The following is a 16,767-nucleotide window of genomic DNA, read 5'->3' as shown; positions in this document are numbered from 1 at the left end:
GCGCACTGCAGCAGTTGGACGCGTTTCCCTTTCGGACGATAACCTGACAGAAACATGGCTTCCCGCCAAACATCGTGACTGACATCCTCTCAATCATTCAGAAGAAAATAAAGCTCTGCTTCGGTCTTTTCAAAATAAATTCATTACAGCCATCTAATTTATTACAGCTTTGTTCTTATCTGAATACAACACAAATTTAATTTCGGATTCTGAAGAAATCCTCCAAGTAACCCAGTAAATCTGACATGTGTCAGCTGAATCCGGATGCACCCTTGTCTGGCATGTGTGTGACATATTGCTATCTTTCTTGGGGGATTTACTGAGCCTTTTTTCCGAACTGACGATAAGAGTTAAGTAGATTTGCGCATGTCAGAGGGCTTCCAACTACTGCGCTGTATCTTCAGCTGTGCGGCAGCGACATATTGATCAATCTTACAAGGTGAGTCGGATGGTACGCCGGCGTGTGGAAGGTCAGCTACTCAGCACACGGGGAAGAACTGAAGGATGCCAATGGACAGAATAGTACAGAAAAAAAAGAAGGCAAAACGAACAACCTTATTCACTACCGTGACGGCCAGGGATGGAAAACACAAGATTCCTAGGAGGCTAATTGCGCGTTCACATTCGTCGTAGTTCTTCGTACGATTTTGATGTCCAAGGAATTCTAAGCAGGCTGTGACAAAACCAATCACAGACAAAAATCTTAGTTAGCATTTTCCGTAACAAGACAGCTAAATTCCGTACGACACATGCACGACTCTCCCAAGAATACCATCGCTTTACGAGCGAACAACAATCGTACGACGAATGTGGCAAGGCCCTATCTGCTAACTTTCTTACTGAATCTTAGCATGCTGCTCGCGACGTTCTTTATATAATAAAAAAATATAATCACACACTGATTGCTGGATTCAACTACAGCCATATTTTGATGACTGGCCACTTTCTTAGCATTCATCGACAGGTATCAGAACACTAGAGATATCAAAAAAATAAAAAGACGGTAGGGACTATAAAACGCCACCAGCTTTTGATGCATCATGAAGACAACAGTTGATGGATGCATTAGAGACGGCAGCAGATGATATCATCTGTGTACTTAGTTGAACTTCGATGTGTGCCTACTTACTATAAGCTCATTATCGGCCTACACTTGCGTGCACGGCAGGAGGCGAATCGCTGGTTTACAACCCTGCCGTCTTCACATGCAGACACCGAGTAATTAAACCATCTGTTTACAGAACAGACAGACGGGGCAGACGGGTTCAGGAGGTATCTCCATAAAATGTTACAGAGTTTTCTACGTGTAATCCCCACTGTAAAATGGACATTGATGTCTTCTTGAATAATGAATATCGTCCCACTAACCCACATGCTATCGACAAAGACACCTGTCCCGTGCACCATGCGTTACAACAGGCCATCCAATATCGTGCTTAATCCCCGGAAAATCCCCAGCTCGATGTCTGCATCTGGGTACGGGGGAATGGCATATGGCTTGAAATATGTCTTATATTTATGTTTAGCCATACCTAGTATGGCTCAACATATTGTTTTTGTTCACGTTCTTCTTCTTCTTCTTCTTCTTCTTCTCCTCCTGCCAAGTCTTCAAATGGAATCTACTCCGTCATTTTTGGGCCAAACGACCTGAAATTTGGCATGTAGGTAAAGATGGCAAATACCCTTAGGCCACAGCAAGTAAATTTTATGGATGACATCCTCCGCAGACTCCAAAATTAATGAGATAGGGCGAAAAAAAAACAAGGCAGGCCCAAAAAAACAAGATTCCTATATTTTCAAATTTTGATATCATAATTCTTGTTAAACAAGAATTGAGGCGACGAAATATGATATCATGACCAACAGGCCGTTTAGTCCTGTATTCAACCGATGTATAAGTCCTGTATTCATTCATATATAATATAAAACCTCCTTGATTCAACAGTAAACAGGTCCTTGTAGATGTGTATACATCTCAATAGACTAACTACAAGAAATGCAAAAAAGAGCTTGTTGTACCATCATCTGAAGCAACTACACTGGGTATTCATATGCGATGAAACACCTTGTGTATACAGCTCAATTAACTAGAACCCCCCCCCCCCCCCAATTATTCATATAATGTCCTTGCTAGAACAAATGCAGAAAACAATTTGTTATTATACCATCATGGGCGGGAAGTACACTGGGTTATGAATGAATGAAATATGAATATATGCAATTAAACACCTTAGACTGTCACCATTTACGACATATTTGCCAATTATTTGCATGTTGACCACCGTCGGAGGGCAATGAAATTTCTTGTTTTTTATTTCGAAATCAGGCGAAAATTAATGAGCGCGCTGATGTCATCCATAAAAATTACTTGCTGTGGCCTTAGGTGATTTTTCATTTCTTTCGAAACAGGCCTTAAAAACATTTTTATGGAGGTTTTTTGGGGCATTTTTAGACAATTTTTATATTTTGGGCTCCTGTGCCCTGGTATTTCTAGCAAGTGACCTGAAATTCGGTACAAGGGTGCCTTGAACATGTCCCTACAGGATTTCAATCACAATTCTGGTGTACATCACTTCAGAATGCTTCATTTTGGGGACTTTTGGACCCATTTTCAGACCAAAAACAGGCCAAAAGTGGTATCCACGTTCCATGTTCTATTTGCTGCTGGCCAAGGAATCCATGTTCTATCTAAGGATCCCCGCGTTCCATTTGCTACTGGCCAAAGAACACTGTTCTATTTAGGTCACCTGAGGTCATATTGCAGGAACACATGCAAGCCTTTGCAGTAAGAAGCTCTTGGGGTCTCGCAGAACTTGTAGAGAGAGTTTTTGTACGGGTGATTTTGGAACAGTCCATTTATGCATCAGGAGGGAGATTGTCGAAGTATAATGCTCTCGCAAATGTTGCCTTTCTACATGCAGTTAATATTTCGATTTGCCCAGGTGTTATTTTGGGACAGCCCACTTCTTGCATGGGGAGGAGTATGGCTAAACATGCTGTATTTGCTCAGGGGCAAATGACGGCCTTTCTAGTACTAGTAGTATATTTCCTACACATACAAGGACGATATGAAGGCACACTCTAAGAACCTTGAACATATCAGTGATATCTTAGCAGAATATAGAAGCATAGCTTTGATACGTTTGGCACACTGGCCAAGGTGAACTTCAATGCCAATGACGCAATGTTAGTTCTTCTTAAATTGGTACTTCATCTGTATTTGTTGTTAACACCTGTATTGGTTGTTAACATATGACGTTTGTGTGGGACATTTGTCTTTTCTTTGGCCATGTTTGCTGTTAATCTGTGTAACGCAAACTCCGCTGTTCGAGGCTTTTATTGGGCGGGGGCCAGATGCTGGGCCGACCACTCTGGGCGATTCAATCAGTCTATAGCTAGTTAGCTGTGACGTTAAGCAAATCCTACTCAGCCTGAAGATAACTTGAAATCCGTGCGTGCTGTACACGATGAAACTTATGGGTCAACTTTGACGCGATAAATTTCGTTCCTAGCAAAAATCGTAGTTTTATAGTTCACTCAATAAGCTCGAGATTTGTCAAGGAGAACCCCGCACAGATTGTCAGGATCACGAGGATAACCCTTGATATCGAGGATACCCTGTTAGCCATGGTCACATGCAGTCCGTAGGCACTTGTGCCCGCTGTGTCACTGTGATTAGCCAATCGGGGCTAATGTGCATCACCACATCCTCTACGGACGTAATGGACTATCCAAAGCTCGTTTCATTGAGCCCTAGTTAAGCTATGTTCGTTGATATCTCAATCATAGTGGTCAATGATGAAATTACATATTTGCTGGTTCCAGCTACATGTGATGTTATGGACTAGGAAGGCCGCACACTTTTGGAAACATAAGATCATCAAAGATGCCTCAACAGACATAAAGTACTTAACGTTAAATTTACGCCTAGTATGTGGTATTCAATATAACGTTGAAGAGGGATGGCTGCGTTGGGAAAAAGACACAATCATCGGTCACTCATTCTTCCTTGATGATCCGAGTCGTGGGATGACCCAACTGGGGCCTATATAACATCATCTTAATTGCGTGTATTTAAGGAAAATGGGGGATGATATGGCCAGAACTGATAAAAGTACGTCCGAGTAATCTCCTACCATGAATATTACAGAAACACAAAAGAGTTTCAGGGAAAGACGCTGGGGATTTGGAAGATGTAGTTGTTAAAAAGACAGGAAATGATAACATGTTAACGACAAGAAAATGCTTCGGTCTATACTGTATATAGTAAACGGAATCTCTATATTTGACTCCATAACCTTTAAAGTTAACGTTACGAAGATATCTAATATCACGAGCAATGGGATTTTCCAAGTTCCCAATAAACCTAACGTTATATGTTCTACAGGTGTGATGAAAGGCCGCCATTCCAACACTTCCCAGAGCTCGAGTGTGTCCAAACGTAAAATGACCAATCTTAGTTTCTTGTTTGTGAGGAATGTCCCTATAGCCCAACTGGTATCATCCTGCCTGACAGTTAAACCCCTCCCTGTAAACATATACCCTCTACTGAAACAGCAAGGAAACTTGCTGCCCTATGTGCCGCTAGGCATTACAAGGGTCTGAACCAACGATGTTCTTTGCGATGGCGTGATGATCCTCCGTGATGTTTGTCCTCCCCAAGCGCAAGGATCATCCTGCTGAAATTCCGGGTTGTTTGTGATGGAGCCTCCACACACCATTTTCCAAGCTGTCAGAGTCTTTTCAAACCTAAAAAAGTCAATCTTAAGACCCGTTGTTTGTTCTGTTCTTAAACGAGTTTGTACCTGTCAGGTGCGCGGATCATCCTGCTGAACTGCGGCGGGTTGTTGGGGATGGAGGTGCTGAGGAAGGCCTCCACCATGGGTATGACCGGAGAGGGCTGGGTCTGGATCGTCACAGACGGGATCGCCAGCATTGTAAGTCCCAGGTCCTGGTCCAAACAAGTGTCCAAACCGTCAGTCGTAAATATTTTGAAACCCAACAGAAAACTCGTGGGCAGTTTACAATCAAGTCAGGCATGGTGATCTCTGATGACGCCCCTCTCAGAAATACAAGCAAGCCATCAAATATCCTAACTTATCTACAACTCTTCTGTCAACATTTTTGATCAGGTTGCAGTTCATCAGCTATACCGGGCTAATATATATAGTAATTGCAGCATGTAATAGTCTGGAATTAAACCTCATAGTTGTTCTTTTAATATCTGTAATGAAGATCTGTACTCCATGTAGAATGTAGATCTCATTTGAGATAATTTGACAGAAATCAGTCGAACAAACGTATGTCCAGAAAAAGCACATTTTGTTTAACCTGCTTGCATCTTTAATGAGTGGACATTAAGAGTGCCCACTATCTTAAGTCTGCATCAGTCATAATGGGCCGTGCAGGTACTTTCCCTTCCTTTGTGGTTGGTTCGTACTTCATAGAGTACCTAATTGGGTTATTAGGATGATCCATACCATTTTTGCTTAATGTACAAAAATCGATGTGTGGTCTATTTGAGCGTACTCCGAAAGTGGCTCGTGTTAAGACAACGGCTTCATTGCATGGTCTCTTGATGAACAGAGGATGATCTTTGGATTGTATCACTTGTGAGTGCATTTCTAGGTTAGCACGTGGGCCGAGTAATAATCTAATATGCAAGCAAATGAGTTCTCTTCTTGCCCTTAATCCGGCCCATCAGGCTACTTGATGCATTTTTAATATGAGGTGAAGAGGGCTGTATTGATTCTAGGGTCACTAGAGGACACCATAGTTTGCTCATTGCTCATTTTCTCATAGTTGTGTCATTATGTCTCCCTAATGTCGTAGTCCATTGGAGAGACGAAGGTAAAGGTAGGTTCTGATCACGTGCATCTCTGCATGTGGCATGCAGTGGCCACGTGATTCACTGAGCACGACAGGCATGTTATTGAACACTATTCATGGTTCTCCTGAGGGCTAGTCCAGACTTGGCATACCAGAAAATTCCCTCCATAGCATGAAATGTTCTAAAAAGAAGGAAACCAGGCTTGCAGAACATTCAACCAAATCTACGACCTTCTAGGCAGATTGACCCAGTTGTTTTAGACACGTGACTACATGGGCACGTGACTGCAACTGAGGGTCAAATGTGCCTGGGAAATGTTCTGGTCTGCTGTATCTGACTGTCTAAATAAGGACTAGCCCTTTTTTGTCGCGGTTGTGTTCCACTTTTTTCAGGACACGTACTTTTTGTCTGCATGTGTTCTTATAAGTCACCTGCACATCCACGTGGCCGGAACATACCATCATTCTTCTCCACTTACGTTTTGTTCAAATTCAAAATCTTCTTTTTTCTTGCTCCTTGAAAGTCAGTTGATTAAGGATCTTGGGTTCACTGAAAGAATTAAGATGGAAAAGCATGTCCAATATAGCAGAAGAGAATGGTGAGTCCGACTGGCGGCAATGATACTCAAGGTATGTTTTCGCGCCAGTCGCGACTTCAACACGTCATTTCCGGTGAATCTAAAACAGTAACATTTTCCCTTTTGTCAGTCGGAGCTAAGCGACGAGGTACCGGACGATCTGGTGGGTGTCCTGGGGACGAGACCAGTCGGCAGCAGTGGTGACCTGTACACGTCATTCCGGCAGTACTGGCGAGCAGCTGATCCCATCTTGTACCCAGGGGCAGGCAAGATGAAGATTGAGGTCAGTGACCCGCCCTTGGACGCTGGGATATACATTTGGGAACTGAATTTTAACGTCACAACAGAGTTTAATACGAGACAAACAAAACATATGTGTTTCCCAAGCAGACTTGTAACTTTGACTTGTTTCTGTACTTATCTCGCACGTTTTTGAAGTGGTGACGTTTTTTCTAGTGCTGGGCGTATCAAAACGCACACTTTGAAGTCTTTGAAAAACGCACAAAGCGAGGAAAAACGCTTTGAAAGCAAACAGAATCCATACATTTACTTGAACGTTAAGTACAGTACTAGTGTATACCCGTCCTATAGGCCAGAGCTGCCAAGTTCGCCGACGCCGTTCTCACCTTCGCCTACGCCTTTCAACAAATCATCAGGGACGGGTTCTACCGGCCGGAGACGCCGCTCTTCTGCGAGGGGAACGTCTCCTGGAAGTGGACCAACGGACCCGCCATGCTGGAGTACCTGAAGAAGGTATTAAAACCTACGCATTCACATAATCATAGGTGAAACCTATTTTAAACTCGTCGCCATCGACGGGTGCAGCCATATCCCATCGTGGGATTCTGTCAGCTTCCGGTCAGCTATAGGTCCAAATACTGCAGTTCTATCATGGATTACTAGTCAGTGCTACAGTATCACCGATGCTAACGTTAGATACGAAAGGCACAATCTTTGAATCATAGATACCATGATAATATCCCGAGCCTTCCTCCTCAGGTAGACGAGCCCGGCATCTCCCAGCGGCTCCGCTTCACGTCCGCCAGGATCCCCCGGGACCCGCTGTTCGACGTCGTCAACCTCAGGAAACACGGCTGGCACACAGTACGTCATGTGTCAATCATTTCTATAGCGACAGTATCAGGCATACTACCTCAGAAAGATCACTACTTAAGGCGAGGGGAGGGCACCACACAATGAGATAATAAGTCGTAACAGTCACGGTACTACAAGAACGGTCGTGACCTCTGGAAAAAAAGTATTGAGTTTTAATTTGCCACTCTTTGAATTTCTAGTTCTAGATACGTTTCCCTTGTGTCTGACATATTTAGGGTGTGACTTAACTAGATTTTTGTGACAACTTTGGCGAGTATTGCATGGTGAATATGGACTTTACCTATCCTGCAGGTGGGGAGGTGGGACGAGGCGCGCGGTCTGAGCATGCGCACTAGGAACGTGACGTTCATGGGGATGGCGGATCCGGTGCCAGAGGACTACCGGACGGACCTGCGCAACAGGACACTCAGGGTCTGTATCCACGTTCTGTAGTCTCGAACAGACTCATTAGATGGCTTGAATAAAGCATGAATTGTCCAAATACGGAGAATGATTTGCCAGAGGTATTGCCTGGCCAGACCTAGTATTCAACTTTCGTCTTCAGATATACACCTTTGTTTTATTTCCATGATAATACTGACCACAATGTAATTACCGAAAGCTTTACTGTGTCCTGTAACAGGTTGTAACCATTGTGGAGTCTCCCTTCATGATAATGCGCGACGAGGACGAGAATGGGAAGGTCCTGCATGGGAACGAGAGGTTCTCGGGTGAGTCTCGTTCACAGAGCAACGTTTGGAACTTGTTCCGCAAAAGTTAAGTTTCTTGATTTAATTTTTGATCTGACGTGACGTGACGTCCGCAATCGATCAAAAGCGCCGGGAAGGCTATAACGCCCTCCGTCTCCGTTGTTGCAGGTTTCTGTGTGGACCTTCTGGACTGGATGTCTCAGGAGATGGGGTTCCGGTATAACCTGTATCACGTGGCCGACAACAACTGGGGCGCCAAGGACCCAAGCACAGGGAAATGGAACGGCGTGGTCGCTGACGTGGCCTACAAGGTGGGAATGGCGTCATTTCCAAGTAGACATAGGGCTGCGGCTTGTTTCTGTGCGTCTTTTTGCTTTCTTTTACGTCTTTCGCATCTGTTGAGATTGAGAAAGGTACACAGGAAGCATCTGAAGGGGAAAATAATGCAATCAATGAAAGTCAAACAAGAGGGCAAAATTACGAACAGAAAAAAGCTATTGACCATTTAAAAGACTTATTTTAAGCGATGGAAGTAAACTTCATGGACCATTCCCACCCCACGCTACACCCGCAAACGAACTGCGACATTAAAGCAGCTACTATGCTATAATGCAGATGTAAGCGACCATCACGCCTGTATTTTCAGAAAGCCGACATGGTGGTAGCTTCCATCACAATCCGGGCGGACCGAGAGGTGGTTGTAGACTTCACCACGCCTTATGTCGACGTCGGGCTCACCTTCGTCATGAGTAAGGTGGGGAGGAAGGAGATCTCACTCTTCAACTTCTTCGGACCTCTTGAGAAAAGGTGAGCTCTTAGTTTTTAAAGATAGTAATTTTAGGAAGTGAAAAATGCATAACAGTATACGATAAAGTACCCACTATTCCCGCGTGCACCAAAAAACATTCAGTATTCTACTAAACTCCTCAAGTACCCTTTCATTGTTGCACATATAGTTTGTGTTTGTCTCTACACCTCAAGGAATTACTTGTCCTGGTTATGTTCCAGTCGGAAATCTAGAGGTAAAATTTCTTTTTTCTTTTTCTTTCACTTTGTGCAAGATAGTATGACACACAGCAATCTTGACACATGGTGACGAAAAGAAAGGCCAAATTGATACAAGCTTATGAAATCTTCTTTCTCTAATTTTTACTGTCTATCCTCGGTTCTTCCTGACTTTTGTTTGATCTCTACCACTCCGAGTTTCTTTCCTACAACTTCTTCCTTTCCTCTTTTCATTACGCTCTTCTTCCCGTCTGCCCGCAGGTTGTGGCTGCTGATCGCCATCACCACGGTGGCTGTGGGCGTGTTTCTGTCTATAGTCAACAAACTCAGCCCCTACAGCTGCCGGCCGGTCGCAATAACACAGCCGGGACAGGACAACCACGAGAGGTCAGTCACCATACAATTTGTACACAAAATAACGGGGATATGTTGTTGAAGCAGAAGTAAATGGTAAGTGTAGATATCTACCTCAACTCCGGTAGCGCCTGAAAACCGTTGTGAATACACCTAAACATAGATATTTTAGCGAATGGAAGTGCTTGGTACAGAAGTTCACTGTGTTAATAGTAGCATTGTATAATTGAGCAAAATACGAGGATCTGTACTTTGATGAGTTCGTGAAGTAGTAGTGCATCTGGTGCCATAACTTGCCATTGGAGCACAGTGTGATGCCAGCCTTGTGTATTGCGTTTTACATACACAGGGAGCCTTCTTTGAAAAAGAAGGAGAAAGAGAAAGAGGAGGATGAGGAGGCTGAAGATGATGAGAATGACCAGACGAGGATCACCCTGGGAGACTGGATCTGGAACTCCTTCTGCACGCTGTTCCAGCAAGGCCCGGAGGAGTACCCCAAATCTGCGGCAGGTACGCCGAGCTCACGAGCTGAACTTGAATGTTCTCTAGTTATTAGTATGTAGAGCTCAGACAGCAATACATAACGTTGCACGAAAACGTCTTAAACCGTGTCAGGTTCGTAGGTCAAAGACTTTACCGGATGGGCGGAGAGACAACGCCGCATGGTACTTTGTCAGGAGTCCAGTATTCTGGTTCTAGTCTGTCAGTACATTTACGACATATGTTCTCCCTCCTAGGCCGGTTTACGGCAGGTGTGTGGTGGCTGGTGATCCTGATCCTGATCGCCACCTACACGGCTAACCTGGCGGCACACCTGACCATCGGCAGGCTACAGGAGACGGTCGGCAGTGTGGAGGACCTGGCCAAACAGGTCAGAGTCTCTTAGTTGTCGTAAACAACAAGGCCACACAGTTGTTCGAACATATTAAAGTAGAAATTAAGCAGTAAGACAAGATGAAAACTTGGGAACTAGAGAACGTTAACTGGGAGGAAAACTGACTAGATTCACTCACTGAAACTGTGTGTGTAAATGTACAGACTTCACCAAAGGCTAAGCTTTCATGTTGGTCTTTCGAATTCGAGTTTGTCATTTTTTTTACCCATTACTTTGCCCTGCCTTTGTCTTCAGACGGAGATCGCTTATGGCACAGTCCTGTCCTCGGGCCCTCACAGCTTCTTCCAACAGTCCACTATCGAGACCTTTCAGACAATGGCTCGTTACATGGCAACGCATGACGTCATGGTGGCTACGTCAGAGGAGGGGATAGAGCGCGCGCGCAGGGGAAACTACGCCTTCGTCTGGGACAGCGGGATACTTGACTATGTGGTTGGTGTTGTTCAATTCATCTGAAGTACAGCCAGTAGGTACCCATCTAAGTAATGAGGCTGCTGTATATATGTAGTGCCTTTTAACGGGCTCGAGGCACCTCCTCGATCACGGAACCCCCTTTTTACGTCCCTAAAACGAATGCAGCTCCAACCAGGATGTCCTTCCCCGTATTTGAACTAGCCTCTACCAGTCTCTGCGGGTCGCTGGGAAAATAGTAGAAATTGGCCAAATAGAGTCAATTGTATGAAGGGAGTCGGCTACGGAGAGAGGGTCAAATAGGCAACCCAATAACAGCGGATGTAACTGTTATCCTCCATGGCCAAAGTCCCGCGGCAAATGTTCTCTCTATAGCCGACGCGGTTAGTCTGGTAGAGACTATATTTGAACCGGGGTCTCCGGGTTACCAAATAACTGGAACCAGGAGCTCAACAGTGAGGCTGCGAGCTACTGGGACATCCCACGGTTTTACTAGCATTTGGAATAATAGGGACACTTTGAACATTTGACGGCAGATAAAATGCTTGCAAACAATGTTACATGTGTACATATGTCTTCATATGATGTCTTTTTTGATGCCTCTCTTCAGACAAAAACGCCACCATGCGACTTGAAGACAGTCGGCAGGCTGTTTTCCAAGACGGGGTACGGTTTTGCCCTACAGAAGAACTCCCCTTACACGAAAGAGTTCACGGAAAAGATACTTTGGGCGCGCGAGTCGGGAAAACTGGAAGAGCTCTTCAGCAAGTGGTAAATCCCAGTTTGTTTGTCACATGGACATTTTCATTGTGAAAAAAAGTGATGACAATATCATACTTTGGAAGTGCTGAATTGCCATCCACTAGATATCAGATATACACCGCCATTGTGCATGTAGTCATGTGAGGTCGACTTATAGTTGATTATATTTCAATACACGAGAGCACAGAGAAATGCATGTGATTTATACCTTTGGACCCTCCATGTATGATGAAAACTCGTTCGTTCAGTCGTTAATCTCACATTGTTTATTCTCTTCATTAGCTGTTTGTCCTACTGGTATATAGTACAGTACCTACGCGATCCTACCATTGGCCTGTGTTCATTAGTTCATTCATTCATTCATTCACTCGTTTATCAATTCATTCATTCATCCTTTCAATGTTTGTAACTTGTATCTATCGTTTGCACAAGAACTATCATGTTTTGATATTTATGCCCCATTTTGATACTGTTGTAGATTTCGACAGACTTCATGTTACATCTGTCACATTTGTAATATATGCCAGCTGAATAAAATAAATCTGAATCTGAATCTTCATCCGGTCAATGAATCCTCCCCTTTCCAGGACGGGCGGTTCTGAGTGCGCGCGTGAGGACGCGAAGCTGAGTACGATAGTGATCGGGCTGGACCACATGCTGGGTGTGTTCGTGCTGGTGTACGGGGCAATGGCCATCAGCCTGGTGGTCCTGTCGCTCGAGTGGATCATCGTCTGCGTGGGGGACGTGGACAAGAAAAGTGCAAAGGTCAGAACGTCGAAAAACATGTCGATTCTTCCTTCACATATCAGCTTAATAAAAGATATCGATACCAAAAAGGAATTCATCCTACATGTTGTATTTGACATTGTACCAGTACGTTGTTGTAGCTATGTCAATGTCATATCCGACCGTGCCCTGGCGTAAAGATGTTAAGCAGATGAACAGTTGAGGAAAAGGCAAAGCGGATAATGAATATGAAGGGAATGTGGACACATATGTCCTAACATCATACTCATCACGTACAAGAAGTGGTGTAGGCACGGACATAGGTGGCGCTCCATGGTGTTACATAGGCTCCTCAAGCGATGCCTAAATATCTATCCTCTGAATGTCAAGTCGACGTGTTTTCAAAAGTCCTAAAGGTCGTTCTATATCGATGTGAATATGCCTAGATCTACTTGGGCAAGGGTTCACCAACATCAAACCCAATGTCTTGCATATTTTCACATTTTACAATTTAGGACGATATTCTGCAGTACCGCTCCCGGTCGCCTCCAGAAAAGTGACTAAGACGACCGTCAAATCGCCAGATTTCGGTTTTTAGGGAATGCATGGGGAAATCGTGAAAGGCTCTCAAAGGAGTTCGAGATATTGAGGCTTATTTGATTTTAATTTTGAAGATGTAACCATTTAGAATCACGATTGGCAGTACCAAGACATTTCACAAACAAGACAATTAGATATTAGGTCATAAATGAAGTGGTGGAGTGTACGTTTAATTGCCCCTTTCTGAAAGGCTAACAAGTCCACATTTTTATCATATTTTATGAAACAAGAAGACATTGTGCTGCTCCTATGTTATCTTCGTCTGATTTTCTGATAAAAGTTTCCTTTCCAAATGACATGTAAACACTTCAACTATTGTGCAATATAACCTTGAGCGCCAGGGAGAGCCGCCAGATATAGAATAGGTCTTCTGATACAGAAACAGAAGCAACGCAATGTAACATTACAGTTCAGAGGATAGTTTCTTGAACCGTCTTCATTCAATCTACAAGTGCAAGAACCTTACCTCCAGGTAAAAGAATTATTGCTGTGTGTGTCCAATCATTGTTCTTGTGTTGGATCAAGCCGTTCTCCGTTGTTTTTCGTTCCTGACTGACATATTTTCTAACTAAACTTTCCAGAAACCCCAGACGATGCCAGAGGCGTTCCTTGGAAGGTTCAAGAGCCTGAAGCAGAAGCTGTTCGGAGACAGCGATCCGCTGGCGAGATTTCGGCTGCCCCGGAGAAGAACTCCCGTCCCTGCCAAAGAAGAGTACGAGTGCAACACGCAGGCCACATTGTGATGTTCAAGTACAGAAGAAACAAAAAGACTGAAAACTTGAACTAGTTCCCTTGAAATAGATAGGAGAATCTGGGCCGTTCAGATCCCACAAAATATTTATGAGATTTAAATCGATTGGGCCCTGAATCCGGCTCGAGCCGTATTGCAAAGGTGACCTTGAACGGGGTCTTAGACGGGGGAATAGCATAGGAGTCGACTTGACCAGGGTACACAACCGTATCCGGAATTCGCAACCGTATATCCGGAATTCCATACTCATGAAACCACGGCTAGATGTTGGGTAGCGGTTCGATGTTAGAGTATGAAAACGTACAGCAGTAGCCAAGGCCATAATGGAGTCTACGTAATATACGTAAGGTCACACTGACTTGATTTTATGGATATAAACGTCTGTTATATGATGGTATACTATTTTATTTGTATAAATTAGATGTATAAAATAGATATATGTTCTTTGGAATGAAATTCTCTTCTGACTTCAGGACAATTGATATATCCTTCTTAATTGTATCACGGGATTCTCATGAATATAATCTATCCAGCTCGCTAGTGCTGTTGGTGTCGGGACCACAGCCGGAAGAGACAGGCTGTGAAAGTAGTATAGATATTTGCAGGGGGTTAAGAAAAAACACTTCTTTCCCTTCAAGGTTTTTCGTTCATCGTCCACAACAACATTGGTGTCTGTATCACAAGTGAAAGAGAATGTTGAGTTAGTATGGACATTTGAAGGGGTTTGGGCAGCAAACTTCAAGGGTTTCCGTACAACATCGACCCCTGCATCAAGTAACATATCTGAATTTGAGGATATATCTGTTGTTTAATGTTACATATATGTTGGAGTTGCTTTTGTTTTCTCGAGGATTTCTTATCGGTAGAGGTGGGATATAGGGGTTCAAGATGTCTACAGCTTTTAACACACTAAGTTCCCAAGTAAGGAAACTTGTGATCCCCAAGCCACTCAAAGCACTCAAGAAAGTTTAATTGTGGTTTTATTACACAGCATGAACAACAGAAATGTACGCACGATTCCAACATTTCAATAGCGAAAGCCAATTAATTGCACAAATTGCACCAATACATCTTAACATACGTAAATGTGTCTTACATAAAGTGCATCTAACGTTATTTGATGAAAGCACAATGCCATTTCCAAATGGATAAATTTTGATAATGACTGAAATTGCGCTCAATTTCCATCAGGCTCAATTATCGGTCTCTGCCACATATCATTAAACATATTATTTAACAAAATATTATCGTTATCTGTCATTTTGCTTCTAGGGCAGTTGTTTGTGTTGTTTTAGAAGACGACGTGACAAACTTCTACAAAAGTCGAACTTCTACAAGAGTCCATCAAACGGCTCCCCTGGCGCTCAAAATTATATTGCATGGACAAGCGATCCATAAGCCTTGCAGAATTTTGAAAGATGAAATGGAGGTAAGACAGGAATGCTGTTGCATTTTTTCAGTGTCTTCTTGTTTCACAAATATGAATTACCTTTGGATATCGATGTGGTATCCCTTCAGAACGTGACAATTTAAGGACGTTCCAGTAAATTGTACTGGAAACATGTTAACTATCACTCATACTTTAAACTGGACGCATTTGGTAAAATAAAGTGGAATAAGCCTTAGAAATTCACACCCCTTTGCGAGCCTTTCGTGATTTCTCCATTCCCGAAAAGACAGAAATTTGGCAATTTGACGGTCGTTTTAGCCAATTTTCCAGAGGCGACCAGGAGCGGTACTGCAGGTTAGGCTATGATAGGGTATGGAGTCCCGACTTGTAAAATGTTCAAATATACACCACATTAGGCTTTAAGTCAGCGAACACTTTCCCAAACAGCTCCAGACATCTCTACCTATTTCTAGAATGACCTTTAAGACATTAGTTGCCATAAAAAGGATCGATTTGTGGCAGCTCGCGAGGAGCCCATGTAGCACCATGTCCGCCCATCGAAGCGCCACCTACATTTACATAATATCTTGTACGTAACGAGTAGGTTAAAGATGTATGTTAATATCGTCCGTTTTGGGGCTCTTTTCTAGTTTCTTAACTGTTCATCCGCGTATGTGATAAACATCTGGATACCAGACCACTGTTTGTGCCACAAAATTATACAACAGTGACATACGCCCATACCTTCAGCTGATGAAACACTTGATGAAGTGCTGAGAATGCACTTCGGATCACAAATCTACAGACATTGGAACAACGAAGGTCGTACTTGTGCCTGAAATTCGCCAAAAAGTTGAACCCTGCAATGCTCCCCCCAAAGGGTAGTGATGTGACAGTAGAATCACCAGAAACTCAGAAATAATAGAACAATCAGATGCAGAACCAACCGTTACAGAGACTCACCAATCCCTTACTTTGGTAAACTTCTAAACACACACAGCTGATCATTGTTAGACGCTTAAACCGTCATTACTATATGAATTCGTCACTATTATATGTGCAATATTATTTTTAGGAAGTTTATGTAAATCCGGAAGAATAATGATGATGGTGATGATGATGATGAAGTTTATGTAAGTTTAGAGTATATGCGTAATATTTATATGTAGTAAGTCGTTTTTTATCACTTGTAATTTTATAGTTTTATGTGTAGAAACGATTACTCTGTACAAAAACATGCAATTCAGCCTACTGGCTGCGAAATGTTTTTACGATGCTTCTGTGCAAATAAACCATTCATTCATTCATGAAAGAACAAGGACAGAGAATCACTTAGTGTTCACCGTGTGATAAACTGCTCTGCGTGTTTGGATGTCCAGAGGATGTTATCGACCAAATTGAATCAGTATGGCCTAAGGTTGGGGATTGTGTGACTCCAAAAACTAGGGTTGATTTTAGCAATAATTATATGTGCTTGTAACATGACTTTTTCCGGATGCCTAAACATAATTTATTACATCTTCAATGTCTAGAAGAGTGATTTTGCCCTCGTTGTGTGTTTTACGGGATGATAAAACTGTGCATCCCTTCATCGTCCGCTGTCATCCATCCATCAATCCGTCCATCCATCCAACAAATCCCACATTAAATAAAGATAAGGT

The 16,767-nt window shown here is 43.2% G+C and overlaps 1 protein-coding gene across 2 annotated transcripts in view; it reads left to right on the top strand.

Moving 5' to 3' along the window:
• LOC136436647 (glutamate receptor ionotropic, kainate 2-like) overlaps positions 1–16,764 on the top strand; it is a 38,637-nt gene extending 21,873 nt beyond the window's left edge. Inside the window, exons 5-20 of one of the 2 annotated variants that reach the window (XM_066430806.1) lie at positions 4,813–4,937; positions 5,833–5,856; positions 6,538–6,690; positions 6,999–7,160; positions 7,407–7,511; positions 7,815–7,934; positions 8,146–8,233; positions 8,381–8,523; positions 8,859–9,019; positions 9,479–9,604; positions 9,921–10,081; positions 10,309–10,442; positions 10,701–10,898; positions 11,488–11,648; positions 12,227–12,404; positions 13,547–16,764. In XM_066430806.1, coding sequence (XP_066286903.1) covers positions 4,813–4,937; positions 5,833–5,856; positions 6,538–6,690; positions 6,999–7,160; positions 7,407–7,511; positions 7,815–7,934; positions 8,146–8,233; positions 8,381–8,523; positions 8,859–9,019; positions 9,479–9,604; positions 9,921–10,081; positions 10,309–10,442; positions 10,701–10,898; positions 11,488–11,648; positions 12,227–12,404; positions 13,547–13,708 — 2,201 coding nt within the window. In that variant the 3' untranslated portion in view covers positions 13,709–16,764. The remainder of the gene's footprint in view (positions 1–4,812; positions 4,938–5,832; positions 5,857–6,537; positions 6,691–6,998; positions 7,161–7,406; positions 7,512–7,814; positions 7,935–8,145; positions 8,234–8,380; positions 8,524–8,858; positions 9,020–9,478; positions 9,605–9,920; positions 10,082–10,308; positions 10,443–10,700; positions 10,899–11,487; positions 11,649–12,226; positions 12,405–13,546) is intronic. The other variant, XM_066430808.1, reaches the window with a different exon arrangement.
• The last annotated feature ends 3 nt before the right edge of the window (positions 16,765–16,767 follow it).

The sequence above is a fragment of the Branchiostoma lanceolatum genome, chromosome 6 (genome assembly GCF_035083965.1).
Source record: "Branchiostoma lanceolatum isolate klBraLanc5 chromosome 6, klBraLanc5.hap2, whole genome shotgun sequence".
In the NCBI taxonomy this organism is placed as follows: domain Eukaryota; kingdom Metazoa; phylum Chordata; class Leptocardii; order Amphioxiformes; family Branchiostomatidae; genus Branchiostoma; species Branchiostoma lanceolatum.
This window is presented reverse-complemented; position numbering and strand designations above follow the sequence as displayed.